This window comes from Brassica napus, chromosome A7 (assembly GCF_020379485.1).
Source record: "Brassica napus cultivar Da-Ae chromosome A7, Da-Ae, whole genome shotgun sequence".
Lineage (NCBI taxonomy): Eukaryota > Viridiplantae > Streptophyta > Magnoliopsida > Brassicales > Brassicaceae > Brassica > Brassica napus.
Window position 1 is genome coordinate 26,702,301 of NC_063440.1, and position 13,048 is coordinate 26,715,348.

A 13,048-nucleotide genomic window follows, 5' to 3' on the forward strand; every position below is an offset into this window, starting at 1 on the left:
TAGATTTAACAACAACGAAGTAAGCAAATCCCTCTTCTTCAAAGGCTGCTGCAGTGAAACAGAAAGGCGACGACGAAGGGTTTGTTCAATTAGGGTTTTTTTTTGCGAATCGCAGCTTCTTCGAAGAGAAGAGATGAGCCGGAGCTTGGGGATACCAGTGAAGCTTCTTCACGAGTCTTCGGGTCATACGGTGACGGTGGAGCTGAAGAGCGGCGAGCTGTACAGAGGAAACCTGCTCGAGTGTGAGGATAACTGGAACTGCCAGCTCGAGAACATCACCTACACCGCCAAGGTAGTAATCTCTTCTCTTCTTTCTCCGTAGACTTATTGAACTGCTGATTTAGATCCTAGATTTGGTGAGAAATTGAAATTTAGCTTCTTTGTGAGATTGTTGCTTGTTGCCTTTGATTAGCTTAAACAGTGATCCATTAGTGATTTTTCAAAGAACGTGTGGTCTTATGAGTTATATAAGTGTATCTCTACTTATGTAGAATCATATGATTGATGACTCTAAGATTGAGTTCTGATTCGTTAATTTCAAGATTGTATATGTTTTTTTATCTTGAAGTGATATGTTCTATTTTGGATGAAGTTTATATCTTGTGTTGATGATTGTTAGTATAATACTGAAACTTTTTGTTTGTGGCTTTTTGGGATCCTTTGGAACAGGATGGTAAGGTATCACAGCTTGAGCATGTCTTCATCAGAGGCAGCAAAGTCAGGTGCTGTTTGTAAACTCTTTTTGTTTTCTAGTTATTCTACTTTGTTGGAGCATTCATTGTCAACTTAGCTGACTTACATAAGTGACATTTTGACAGGTTTATAGTGATACCAGACATGCTGAAGAATGCTCCAATGTTCAGCCGAGCAAATGCTAAAATCAAGGTAAAATTCTATAATCCATCAAACCCATGTATGTTTCAAGGTAACAACGTCTTGTCTATTTTGATTTAATGCAGGGAAAGAGCTCAATAGGTGTAGGCAGAGGTAGACCTGCAATGCGAGGCAGAGTAAGTTGTTCTCCCTCTCTTAAGTCCTTTCTGTTTCTGTTTTACATTTTAAAAAAAACACAACTGATTCAAATATTGGTCGTGTCATCAATGCTCAGGGTACTGGGCGTGGAACAGGAGGAAGGGGAGGCGCACCACCTGTGAGGAGATAAGCTCTTCGGCTATCAGACAATTATATTCAGCATTCAGGAGAAGCAGCCATCTTCAGCTTTTCGTTTATGCATTTTGGGTACACAGTAACTAGAACTCCTACAAGATGACAGCCAGAGAGAGAAAAAGACTATTGGTGTGTTTGGGTTTAGTTACTGTGATGTTTGAAACGTTGTCCGTCTGTTTTTCCGACATAATGGTTATGGATTGTCATTTGGTTAGAAACCAGAAGAGGATGATCTGATGGTTTCTAAATTTCGATATAAAATTACTAAACAGCGATTTTATTACTTTAGTTGCTAATCGAACAGAAGATGGTCGAGAACAAACGGAGAAAGACACAAGTACAGTAGGAGATATAATAATCAGTATAGGTAGTTGTAAAATGATGAAATCGGTAGATCATGGTTTCGTCGACGCAATATGACCACGACGTGAACGGCTTCGCCTTGCCCCTATAGCATGAAAACCCTCTGAAAAGACGGGCAACCTTGTGAGAAATGATGAAATTGGAAAAGTTTTGAATAGAGCTTCTAAATGGGTTTTGTGTTTGATTAAACTGAAAAATAAAAGAAGTAAACACAAGGACACACAGCTTGACTTACGGACTCTGATAGCTGAAACGAACGAGATCTCAGGAGAAAACAAAAGCAGTAACAACCACAGACACATTTTGGTAATAGTCCCACCACATCCTCTTCGATCCATTTTCTCTTTGTTTGGTAGTAAAACTGATTACACAAGCGTCTTTTTATACAAGTCTTTTGCATCTGATTCTTTTTAAAACGTCTTCCGTCTCAGAACACGTTTTATCAAGTCAACGGGCGCTATAGTCGAAGATTAATTCAAAGTCATTTTGAACGATGAATTTTTTTATTCATATTGAGAAGAGGTCATCATGGACGGGGACATTAAAAAAAAAAACTATCTAGTCAAATGCCGTGACGTTAGCGTACGATGATAAAGACTCCAATATTATTATTATTCTTCAAGCAACGAGAATGAAAAGATAATTTCGAAACCAATACTTGTGAGCAACTAATGTTGCTGCTCTCTCTCCTGAACCTTCTTTGGTTTTATTACAGGAGAAGAAAACCAGCTGGTTCAGTTCTTGAAGCATAACTAAACTTGGAAGTGTTGTATTTCCTGTATAGACCTGTTAGCTTCCCTGTCCCTGCCTCGTGATGCAAACCAGCCATCTTCCTCGGAACATTCACTGTATTGGAACCAGAACCTGTAATGGAATTTTTTTTCAAATTATTTCAGTAAAAGTTTCTTAATTAGGTGAGGTTCTTACATGAGCTTTTCGTCAGAATAGCCTGTGTAGAACTCGCAGGTTTTGCTTCACTCCTCGAACTCTTTAAGCGTGGACTGAGCAGTGTAGATCGCTGATGTAGCTAACTGGGAAGGAGCATACTGAAGCATCTCGTACTCTACTAAGCAAAGTTCGATGATGAAGAACTGACAGAAGCTCAACCTGAAAAAAAATGGTTGATTGAGTTCTCAACACTTGTTTTGAAGTCACTGTCTAGTAGTATTGAAGGAGGTGCCAAAAGTGGTTGGTCAGTTTGATATATGGATGCTTTTCCAAGTCAGTTTTTCTATATATGTATGCTTCCAAACTCCTTGTGTTAAAAACCAAACAAGAAGTACACACAGATAAGAAAACATTACAATTTTTTTTAAATCCAACACTAAAAAATATTTTAATTGCGAGTCTCAGTGCTTCTGTCTACCTACCTAATCAAATCGAATTCGTAGAGAGCTAATAATAAAAGTAAAAGATAATAATTATTAAGAGTACGTTTATCATCCAGACACACACAAACGGCTCATCATACATAAAAATGAGCTCTGACAATAAACATAAGTAAGAAAGCCCCAAGGTGTTGCATTGTAATAATCTCACACGATTTATTAATTAATAAACACCAAAGATAGAGCTTCTTGAGAGAGATTTCTAGACAGACATCCTCTGCTTCTTAAAAGCAGCGACCTTGTCTTGGATCACGCCGGCAAACTCAATCATATGAGCTACATACACAATAAACACAAGAATTCATGAGAGAAATTTTTACCTTATAGAAACAAGAAAATTTTCAAAGTACCTGGGTCACAGTAGCCGAAACAAATTTCACCGGAGGGAGGGAGACGGTTACTAAAGATTGTAGCTACGCCCGTAACAGCTATTTTGAATCCTCTCACAACACTTCCATCAAGATCCAGCGCCCTAGCTTCTCCTTCTTGTTGGTAAAAATAGATATTAGTCTTCTTATCGAGAGTAGAGACAAAAACATGGGTGATCTCTCCACAAGAAGAGAAGTGTTTTATCAAAGCGCTCTCGACTTCATCTGCAGGGAGGAGAGTGTTATATCCCCTAACGGTAACGCCAAACCAACTGCAGTCAATTTTTGCATATATGTTATCAACAAACTATACAAATATAATTTAAAAAAAAAAAAAAAGCAATCAACTCACAATCTGCGGTCGTTATATAGTTCGTCTGCCAGAGAGGATTCATAAAGTTCTGCCTCCTCGTCTTCTACCTCCTCCGGTTCAACTTTAACAAGAGCATTCCATCCACCAATGCAAGTTCCATTAAGTTCCAAGGCCTTCTCTTCTGCGCCATCTCCAAGAAGAATAACCAAAGCACGTCTGTTAAAACCAAACAAAACAAAACAAAACACTGTTTTCTAGCTTAGAAATTCACAACAAAAATATATATCAAGAGAGACACAAACAAACCTGTCGAGATTAGGGCTATGAGGGTCTTTGCCAACAATAACATTAAAGACTTCGCCACATGAATTGAAGTGATTAGTCAATTCCCTCTTGATATCTTCCTCAGGCAGACAAGTGTCGTATCCCTCCACAGATATTATAGCTCTAATAATTCCCATCCAAGGAAGAAGATACCAACAATTAACAATTACAAGTTACAACACATACACAAAAAAAAAAAAAAGAAGAATCAAGAATAAATAAAAGAATACTAATTACCGGGGCTTGCTTCCGTACTTCTCGAGAGTTTCCTTCATAGCAGCCTCACTCTCGAACCCTTCGTAGGTGGATCTCACGCTAGCGTTCTCGTCCATGGTGGAAGAGGCAATAATAACCCTAAGCTCCCGCTTTACGTTATTTTGGAAGACATATTTATACACATGTCAACTACAGCTTTGGACTCCCCCAGAAAATAAAATTGGGCCTTTTGGTCTTAGCCCACTTAGGTTTTGATTGTGGATTAGGACCGATTGGAAAACTCAAAATTTGGTTGACAAAAAAAAAAAAGGTTGACAAAAAAAAAGGAAAACTCAAAATTTATATTTCAATTTTTTAAAAATTGAAAAAATATATCTCTGCCCATTTACGTTTAAAAAAAAATATTTATCAATGTTAATCTTGTCTTTGAAAATATATATAATTAGGGGTTATCCAGTCCTACAGACAGAAAAATTATAATGAAAATTATTTTATATAAATATAATATATATTTATAATTGAGAAATTCTTTGACCAAGAAAATAACCAAAATAAATTTTATTATGTTGGACTTTGTGCTGACAAATATCAATTTTCGTGCATAAGACTAACATATAGAGAGTGGACTCATACAGTAAAAATCGTAGTGAACATCATCAAACCTGAGCCATGATTGGGTTGCTTGCATCAGAAAGAGGCGTCAACTTCATCCGTCTTTGACTCTTCCTTCAGACTCAGGGTCAACAGTGCCCTTGATCTGATCAAAGCTTCCTCCTCAGAGTCAGAGAGTCTTTGGCAAACTGAAAAACAGAATCTTTGTCGGTTCTACCCAGTGGCGGAGCCAGACATTAATTTGACCGGGGTCAATTTTTTTTATAATAGAATATAAATGATATAAAATTTATTTAATTAATTAATTAAAAAATAAAATTATTAAATAAATTAAAATTATTTGAGTTTATATTTATTCAAACATTAACTTACAAAATAGTATTTTCTATTCATTGGAACTCTATAATGATCTAAAATGGTTAAAGACAAAAATATAATGAAGAATAAAATAAGAATATGTTATGGAAAATGCAAAACGTTTACTTTTTTTACTGAAATATAAATGTTAGACAGCTGGAAAAAATGGAAAGACAATCAAACAAATTAAAACGTAAGGAAAATATGGAAATGATTATTAAAGTTATCATTAGAATGCCATTTCTCAAAAAAAAAAGAATATTAAAGTAGTGGAAATTTACCCACATTATCAAAATGGTAGTATTAAGAAAATAAATCATAGGGTCAAGTTACTCGGGAGAGAAAAAGTTACGGGGGTCAATAAATCAATTTTACGGCATTAAACAATTTTGTTTCTTCAAAATACAAGTAATTTTTCTAAAAAACTGAAATTCATAGGGGTCAAGTGACCCCCCTCCCCACAAGCTGCCTCCGCCACTGGTTCTACCAGTAACAAACATCCTGCGCAACCTTCTTCCAATCATCTCCATAGTGCATAACAGCTTCAAGGAGCAGTAGAGTCTCCTTCTCGGACCATCCTGTCTTCGACTCCTCGCTAAGCTCAACACGCTTAAACACAGCTTGACTTACGGACTCTGATAGCTGAAACGAACGAGATCTCAGGAGAAAACAAAAGCAGTAACAAGCACAGAAACATTTTGGCAATCCCACCACATCCTCTTCGATCCATTTTCTCTTTGTTTGGTAGTAAAACTAATTACACAAGCATCTTGACAAGTTTCTTGGGCTTCCAACTCAAAACCAATTGACAATTAGTGGATTTCTCCAAGTTCCTTATATATTACTCAAGTCACTTTCATATATCCAATGTGGGATTTTCTCTCCAATACACTCCCTCGAGATAATGGTGCGTATAACTATTAATCTCGCAGAATCCATCATACCCCCTCCGAAATCATGCTTTATTTTCTAGCGTTCTCGGCGGAACTGAGCCTTCTATGGGCCATCAGCTAATGGGAGGGCCACTGTCCGGACCGGATTAATAGGTCAGGGTATTGGGCCCGCTCTAATACCATAACAAGTTTCTTGGGCTTCTAAATCAAAACCAATTGGTAATTAGTGGGATCTTCCCTCCAATACATCTGTTCTATACAAGTCTTGCATCTGATTTTTTTATTTTAATTTTTAAAACGTCTTCCGTCTCAGAACAAGTTATTCTGTAGTCGACGAATAATTCAAACTTCAAAGTCACTTGAACGACCAATCTTTTATTCATATTGGAAAAAGTCATCATGGACGAGTACATTAAAAATACTATCTAGTCAAATACTGTGACGTTAGGTACGACGATACATTCTCCATATTATTCTCCACGAAACGAGGATGAAAAGAACCAATACTTGTGCGCAATATATATTTTCTAAACCACCTGTGAGGGAGATAGCTCTTCGGCTATGAGACACTTCTATTCAGCATTCAGGAGAAGCAGCCATGTTCAGCTTGTCGTTTATGCATCTTATGGGTACACATTTAAGTAAATTCTCCTACAAGAAGACAACCAGAGAGAGAAAAGAATAGTTCTGTATTTTGTGGGTTACTATTGAGCACCGTGCTAGATTATGTAATGTTTCAAGTCTTTGTGGATCATCCGATGATTTTTCAACTTTCTATTTGAAAAAGAAACACTGAAAACAATTTATTGCTTAACTTATTAATCGGACAAAAGGTGGTCAAGATCAAACGGAGAAACACAAGTTGTAGGTGATAAGAACATTCAGCGTAGCTGTAATATGGTGCAATCGGTCGTTCATGGACCACTACCACGACCTGATTGGCTTCCGTCTACCCAACCAGAACTATCAGGTGGCGTTCCCATCATCATTCTTCTCAATCCACCTTCTCTTGGTGTGCCTGTTCCTTTTGCCTGATACCTCTCCTCTTCACCATTTATATAAATTAATCATACACATCAAATCAATTACGAACAGTTTGTGGTCTCTTCCTAAGATTCTTTGTAATGTTAATTTTAGGCAAAGATGACAAAAGACTTCATAACATAACTATGTCTGTGAGCAATAATGCAATCTAATTTTGTGGTTATATGAAAATTAAACTGCTCTTTAGCTTTGTAGACGAAGTTGTAAATAAATAAAGAGTAAAAACAAAGACACAGCTTGACTCACCGGCTGGTAAAGGTGTAACGAACGAGTTCTCACTAGAAGAGAAAAGCAGCAACGTTATTGATAAGCACAGACACATTTTGGCTATATTACCATTACCACATCCTCTTCTATCCATCTTCTCTCTTCCTTTTTGCTTTTTGTTTGATAGTAAAACTAATGAGAAGAGTCTTTATAAACAAAAGTCTTCCACCTCTGTTGCATACAAAAACATAACGTCTTCCGCTGAGAACAAGTTATTACATTTCAACGGGCACTGTAGTAGACGAGATTAGTTCAAAGTCATTTTGAACGATGAATCTTTTATTCATATTGAGAAAAAGTCATCATGGAAGAAGAGTATATTAAAAATACCATAGTCAAATGCTTGTGACGTTACAGACTCCCATATTATTCTCCAAGCAACGAGAATTAAAAGCTCGACCTAAAACACACAGTCAAACTCACATTAGATTCTCCTCTATATACCAAGTGAGAAAAGATATGATCAAAGAAGTTATAATACAAACCTCTTTGTCAGATTGTGCAGCTTTGAGAAACCTCCTCATGAACACATATGGAGTTGGCAAACAGAAATTGAATTGCAAAGTATTTCGCCATTAACTTCTCCTGCAAGTAACACAAACCCCATCAACACAATGATCCATCTTAAAGTATGTTGAGAGAAACCATTGTTATGATCATTTATTTACCATGTCAAGAACTTCTCTCCCAGTGTAAACCTTGTCTGAGACCAAGATGAGATCATTAACAGCAGGAACTGAGATTTCTTCGTACTTGGATACCAAGATCACTAACAACTATGGGTGCAATGAAAGTTATAATTCCTTAACAAGAAACAGAGAAAGAGAGTTGAGACTAAGAGAGAGAGTAACTTAGAAGAAAATGAATTCCCTTAGATTATAATTATTCATAACAGGGTTACATATATTTATACTACAGAAAGTGGAACCTCTAATTTGAAATACTAAACATGCAGAGGAGGAGCCTCTAATACTGAACATGCAGAGGTCTTCGATTCCCGGAGCATCTATTTAATTCTTCTCCAACAGCTATATCAGAATATTCTTTATATCTCTTATCAATAAACAAATGTTTGGAAATTTAAAGCAACTTATTCAATATATGGTCATGTCTTCAATGCTCAGGGTCCTGGGCGTGGAACAGGAGGAAGAGGAGGCGCGCCACCTGTGAGGAGATAGCTCTTCGGCTATGAGACAATTCTATTCAGCATCCAGGGGAAGCAGCCATCTTCGGCTTTGTCGTTTATGCATCTTATGGCACATTTAAGTAAAATCTCCGACAAGAAGACAACCAGAGAGAGGAGAAAGGAACAAGTTCTGTATTTTGTTGGTTACTATTGAACATCAAGTCTTAGTGATTTTAACTTTCTATATAAAAACAATTCACTAAGAGAATTTTATTGCTTAAGTTACTAATCGGACAAAACACGGTTAAGAATAAATGGAGAATATACAAATTGCTAGAGATAAAACATTCAACATATGTAGCTGTAATTAAAATGAAGTAATCGGTAGTTCATGGTTTGGTCGACATGGTCCAACCACGACCGCGACCGGAAGCACGGCCAGAAAAGCTAGGTGGCATGTATATCATCATTCTTCTCGCTCCACCTTTTCTTTTTGCTTGATACGTCTCCTCTGCACCATTTATATACAAATAATTAAGCATACACATAAAACCACTTGCAAACAATCTGTGCTCTCTCCCTAAGAACTCAAGGACATAAGTGCCAGTACTATGCTAATCCGGATGAAACATTCGCCTCAAGCCTCTAAAATTTCTGAAAAAAAATCATATATAAATAAGTTCCTAACTTTGTTAAAAAAAATTGAAGCCCTCAAATTATTGAAACCTTCTTTAGACCGTCTATAGTTCCCAACTGAACTATGCAATGAGAAATGATGCAATAGGAAGTTTTTAACTGAACTTCTAAATGGTTTTGTGGTTTTATATGGATAATAAGCTACTACTCTTTAGCTTTGTCGACTAAGTTGTAAATAAAAAGAGAGTAAAAACAACAATACAGCTTAGACTCACCGGCTGGTAAAGGTGTGACGAACGACTTATCAGTAGAAGACAAAAGCAGCAACGTTACTGATATGCACAGACACATTTTGGCAATATCCATCTTCTCTTTTTGTTTGATACTAGTAACTAAAAACTAATCAAAGAGTCTTATAAGCAAAGTCTGAAACAACAAAAAATACATAACGTCTTCCGTCTTCAAGTCAACGGGCAATGTAGTAGACGATTAGTCATTGTCATCCGAACAAGTTTTTTTATACTTATCCAGTCGAATGCTGTCACGTTAGAGATTTTAAAAAGGATTATCTTTTTGATTGATTAAATTTAAAATTAACTAATGTAAGAGTTGCGAGAAAAACGCACTACGTTCTTTAAACCAATGCAGGGAACGAGCTAGCTTTCTATAAAAAGTTATTTGTGTTGCCTTGTTGTACACTTCTACTAATTGGTCGAACTTGAGTCTTTGTGATTTATTTTGTATATATTTATATGGAATCCTTTTTTTTTTTTTTGTAAAATAAGAGATAACCAATCTTATTTCAATAAAAAGAAAACATTCATGAGAAAACTAGAGACTAGTTTTGTGTTATATTGTCACTAGACAGTGACATGTTATACAGAGAGATAGAGACTAGTTTTGTGTCATAATGTCACTAGACAGTGACATGTTATACAGAGAGAGATAGACTGTAACCACACAGAGATGTGTTTGGTTCCGTTGTGACCTGAACCTTACAGAAGAAGGAAACCAGCAGGTTCAGTTCTTGAAGCATAACCAAACTTGGATGTGTTGTATTTCCTGTAAACTCCCGTTAGCTTCCCTGTCCCTGCCTCGTGATGCAAACCAGCCATCTTCCTCGAACACTCCCTGTATGAATACAAGTCTCAGAACCTGTACTGAAAGTATTCAATTTATATTTAACTTGGTGAGAGACTTCTTTCTTACATAAGCTTTTCTTCAGTGTAGCCAGTGTAGAACTCGCATGTTTTGCTCCACTCCTCGAATCCTTTAAGCGTGGAATGAGCAGTGTAGATCGCTGAAGCAGCTAACTGCGAAGGTGCATACTGTAGCATCTCGTACTCCACTAAGCAAAGCTCAACGATGAAGAATGATAGAAGCTCAACCTGTAACATACATATTCCACTTGTTATCATCACACCTCATGGTAATGATTCTATTCAAGATATAAAACAAACCTTTTGATCAGACTGTGCAGCTTTGAGAAACCTCCTCATGAACACATACGGAGTAGGCAAACAGAAATTGAATTGTAAGGTGTTAGCCATTAACTTCTCCTGCAAGTCAACAACAAACCCTATCATCAACACAATGATCTAAGAGAGGATCCAAGGTTATGATCATTTTATATATTTATTTACCATGTCAAGAACTTCTCTCCTAGTGTAAGCCTTGTCAGAGATCAAGATGAGATCATCCACAACAGGAACCGATACTTCCTCGTACTTGCAAGCTAGCAACATAGCAGTTACACCAACAAGCTGAAGCTTCTTCCTTGCGACGTGGTGATGAACCGCGAGAAACCTGTCTATGAGGTTGATCGTGAGGTATAGCGTCTCTTCCATCAGCTCGAACTTGTAATGCACCTGCTCTCCCAAAAGTGTGTTACACATTCAGTCTCTAAACACTATCTCCCAAGAAACAAAACAAGAGTTAGTTTTATGTACTAACCTCAATCAACCAATCAACAAGGATCCCTCTCATCCTCTCGTTAATGTCAGGTTGATTCTCCATGTAATTAGGCGGCACACAGCTACGACACTGCCAAAAATAATAATCAAATGGCTATTATGAATCAATCACTGATATTGAAACAAGAATAATCATTGACAAGTTACCTCATTTTTCTTGTAGAAGTCGTATATGTCATCAATGTAATCAACAACAGCTAGAGGGTTCTTCTTGTCGCAGCTATCTATATCCATCACAGCCTCTTCTTCTTCTTCTTCAGTATCATTTGAATCTTCCATTTCAATACCCTCCTGGTACAAAAACAAAACAACACAATATGAGTATATATATAACTCAAGGCGTTGTTACCATCATTAATGTAATAATTGTTATTACCATTCTGTCAATTTCATCAAGCATGGCTTCAGTGTGCTGGACAAACATTGGCTCATTAAAGTCTCCATCTTCTTCTTCTTCTTCCACATCTATTATGACTATATCAACTGGTTCGCTCTTGGTTTCCTAAACCATCACATAACACATCACTAAGTCATAGTAACACAGTCACTGTAATAGATGTCAATTAATGAAAAGGTACCTACCTCCTTCTTGGTTTGGGGATTGTTCTCAGCTAATTGAGCAGCAAACTTCCTAGTGATTGGTCGATGCGCTGGAACAGGTGGTGGAAGAATCTTCTTGTGACACATCACATTTTTCCTGAAAAAACAAACAAAATCAGAGAATAAAGATTACTTCTTTAGGATTAATGAATAACTCACAAAATTTTGTAATTATATAGACTTACTCAGACAAAGGTCGCTTGTTGACAGCACAAGGATAAACCGGAGCTCCGATGATGTTCTTGTTTATGTTACTAAGCGCTCTTCGTGTCTGCCCATTCCCCGGATTCGCCTTTCCTCCACGTACACCACCTTCATTTAACAACAAGTCATTTAAAACAGAACCGAACCCAAAAGATTGGTGTTCTTGTTTTGATTCAGATCATTACCTTGCGGGTTCATGGGTCCGATCACTCCGTGTCGGTTCTCGTCTGATCCACCCATCTGGTGATGATCAAAGCAATTCCAAATTTAAAAAATTGGGTCTTTGATGCGATTAAAGAATCTAATCAAACCCAGAAGAAAGTATTCACCTTTAGCTTTTTAACGATCCCTTCCAAAATCGATTGCTCTCTCTCTCTCTCTCTCTCTGTCAGCAGCAAAATCCCATAAGAGCAAACAGATTCGAACTCTAGAAAGAAGAGAAGATTTGGAGAGTGAATCAAGATTTGAAGGACGTGAAGATAGGACGTATGTCTGTCTGTGCAAAGACTAATATATGTTTGTTTATTTTATTTTTAAATCAACGGCTAGTTAATCTGAGCCGTTGGATGAAGCCTCAACTAAAACCCTGGTGATGATGAAGAAAAAGGCTCGCTTTCTTTTTGGAATCTGGGAACCCAACGGCTATGTTTTCAAATTCACTGTTATTTTCTTCCTTTATTATTTGTTATTACTACCATGATCCAATGGTCCAACGTATTTTCACTGTCACCGACCACCACAACCGCCTCGTAATTAATGTTTCCAAAATAGTAGTAGTATTAACGTATTAACTATATTTAACGTATATTTAGTTTTTTTTCAGGTATTTATAATTTAATGTAACCAAGATTATATATGACTTCAGTTATATAAACCATAGCTTGAAATTTTCAAAAGCCAAAGGAGCAGAAAAAAAAAACACAGCTTAACGGCTCTTAACCTTTTTGCTTTTCTTTTTAGTGAAAGTCTTACTACACACTCTCAATAGTCAATGGTTATAAACCGGTTGTTATTTAACAATAATGTATTTCTCCAGCGGTAGTCATTTATAGTGTTTTCCGCTGTTTTATTTGTCCATACTAATTTTTATAGATAGTTTTGAGGTAGTTGTTAACTTGTAGACTTGTAGTTTTAGGTGCTCATCATAATTATGTGATAAATCACTATTGCTTTGTGCAAATCATAATGAATTTGTTG

General features: G+C 36.7%; 3 protein-coding genes across 3 annotated transcripts; 1 reads left to right on the top strand and 2 right to left on the bottom strand.

The window, feature by feature from the left end:
• The first annotated feature begins 12 nt into the window (after positions 1-12).
• Positions 13-1,450, top strand: LOC106421685 (small nuclear ribonucleoprotein SmD3b). Its single transcript, XM_048736299.1, has 5 exons — positions 13-292; positions 670-722; positions 819-885; positions 960-1,010; positions 1,109-1,450. The coding sequence occupies exons 1-5, from the start codon at positions 134-136 to the stop codon at positions 1,160-1,162; spliced, it is 384 nt and encodes a 127-aa protein (XP_048592256.1). The 5' UTR covers positions 13-133; the 3' UTR covers positions 1,163-1,450.
• Positions 1,451-2,929: 1,479 nt separating this feature from the next.
• On the bottom strand, positions 2,930-4,305 carry LOC106421683 (nucleolin 2-like). The gene is made up of 5 exons (XM_013862524.3): positions 4,161-4,305; positions 3,906-4,046; positions 3,639-3,815; positions 3,269-3,558; positions 2,930-3,194 (listed from the first exon to the last, which is right to left on the bottom strand). Exons 1-5 carry the CDS (start codon positions 4,253-4,255, stop codon positions 3,121-3,123), a joined length of 777 nt encoding a protein of 258 aa, XP_013717978.1. The 5' UTR covers positions 4,256-4,305; the 3' UTR covers positions 2,930-3,120.
• Positions 4,306-9,855: 5,550 nt separating this feature from the next.
• Positions 9,856-12,361, bottom strand: LOC106421538 (cyclin-B2-4). The gene is made up of 11 exons (XM_013862369.3): positions 12,181-12,361; positions 12,037-12,091; positions 11,833-11,959; positions 11,630-11,744; positions 11,424-11,549; positions 11,195-11,338; positions 11,028-11,117; positions 10,718-10,942; positions 10,535-10,633; positions 10,284-10,462; positions 9,856-10,205 (listed from the first exon to the last, which is right to left on the bottom strand). The coding sequence occupies exons 2-11, from the start codon at positions 12,089-12,091 to the stop codon at positions 10,070-10,072; spliced, it is 1,296 nt and encodes a 431-aa protein (XP_013717823.1). The 5' UTR covers positions 12,181-12,361; the 3' UTR covers positions 9,856-10,069.
• Between the last annotated feature and the right edge of the window lie 687 nt (positions 12,362-13,048).

Excerpts from the sequence above, each read along its gene's own strand:
- LOC106421683 (XM_013862524.3), bottom strand. The coding sequence starts at position 4,255 with ATGGACGAGAACGCTAGCGTGAGATCCACCTACGAAGGGTTCGAGAGT. Across the intron at positions 3,816-3,905 it reads CATAGCCCTAATCTCGACAG|ACGTGCTTTGGTTATTCTTC; the intron begins GTTTGTTTGTGT and ends TGGTTTTAACAG. Across the intron at positions 3,195-3,268 it reads TTTCGGCTACTGTGACCCAG|CTCATATGATTGAGTTTGCC; the intron begins GTACTTTGAAAA and ends TTGTGTATGTAG.
- LOC106421538 (XM_013862369.3), bottom strand. The coding sequence starts at position 12,091 with ATGGGTGGATCAGACGAGAACCGACACGGAGTGATCGGACCCATGAAC. Across the intron at positions 11,745-11,832 it reads AACAAGCGACCTTTGTCTGA|GAAAAATGTGATGTGTCACA; the intron begins GTAAGTCTATAT and ends TTGTTTTTTCAG. Across the intron at positions 10,463-10,534 it reads CTGCACAGTCTGATCAAAAG|GTTGAGCTTCTATCATTCTT; the intron begins GTTTGTTTTATA and ends TGTATGTTACAG.
- LOC106421685 (XM_048736299.1), top strand. The coding sequence starts at position 134 with ATGAGCCGGAGCTTGGGGATACCAGTGAAGCTTCTTCACGAGTCTTCG. Across the intron at positions 293-669 it reads ACATCACCTACACCGCCAAG|GATGGTAAGGTATCACAGCT; the intron begins GTAGTAATCTCT and ends CCTTTGGAACAG. Across the intron at positions 1,011-1,108 it reads GACCTGCAATGCGAGGCAGA|GGTACTGGGCGTGGAACAGG; the intron begins GTAAGTTGTTCT and ends ATCAATGCTCAG.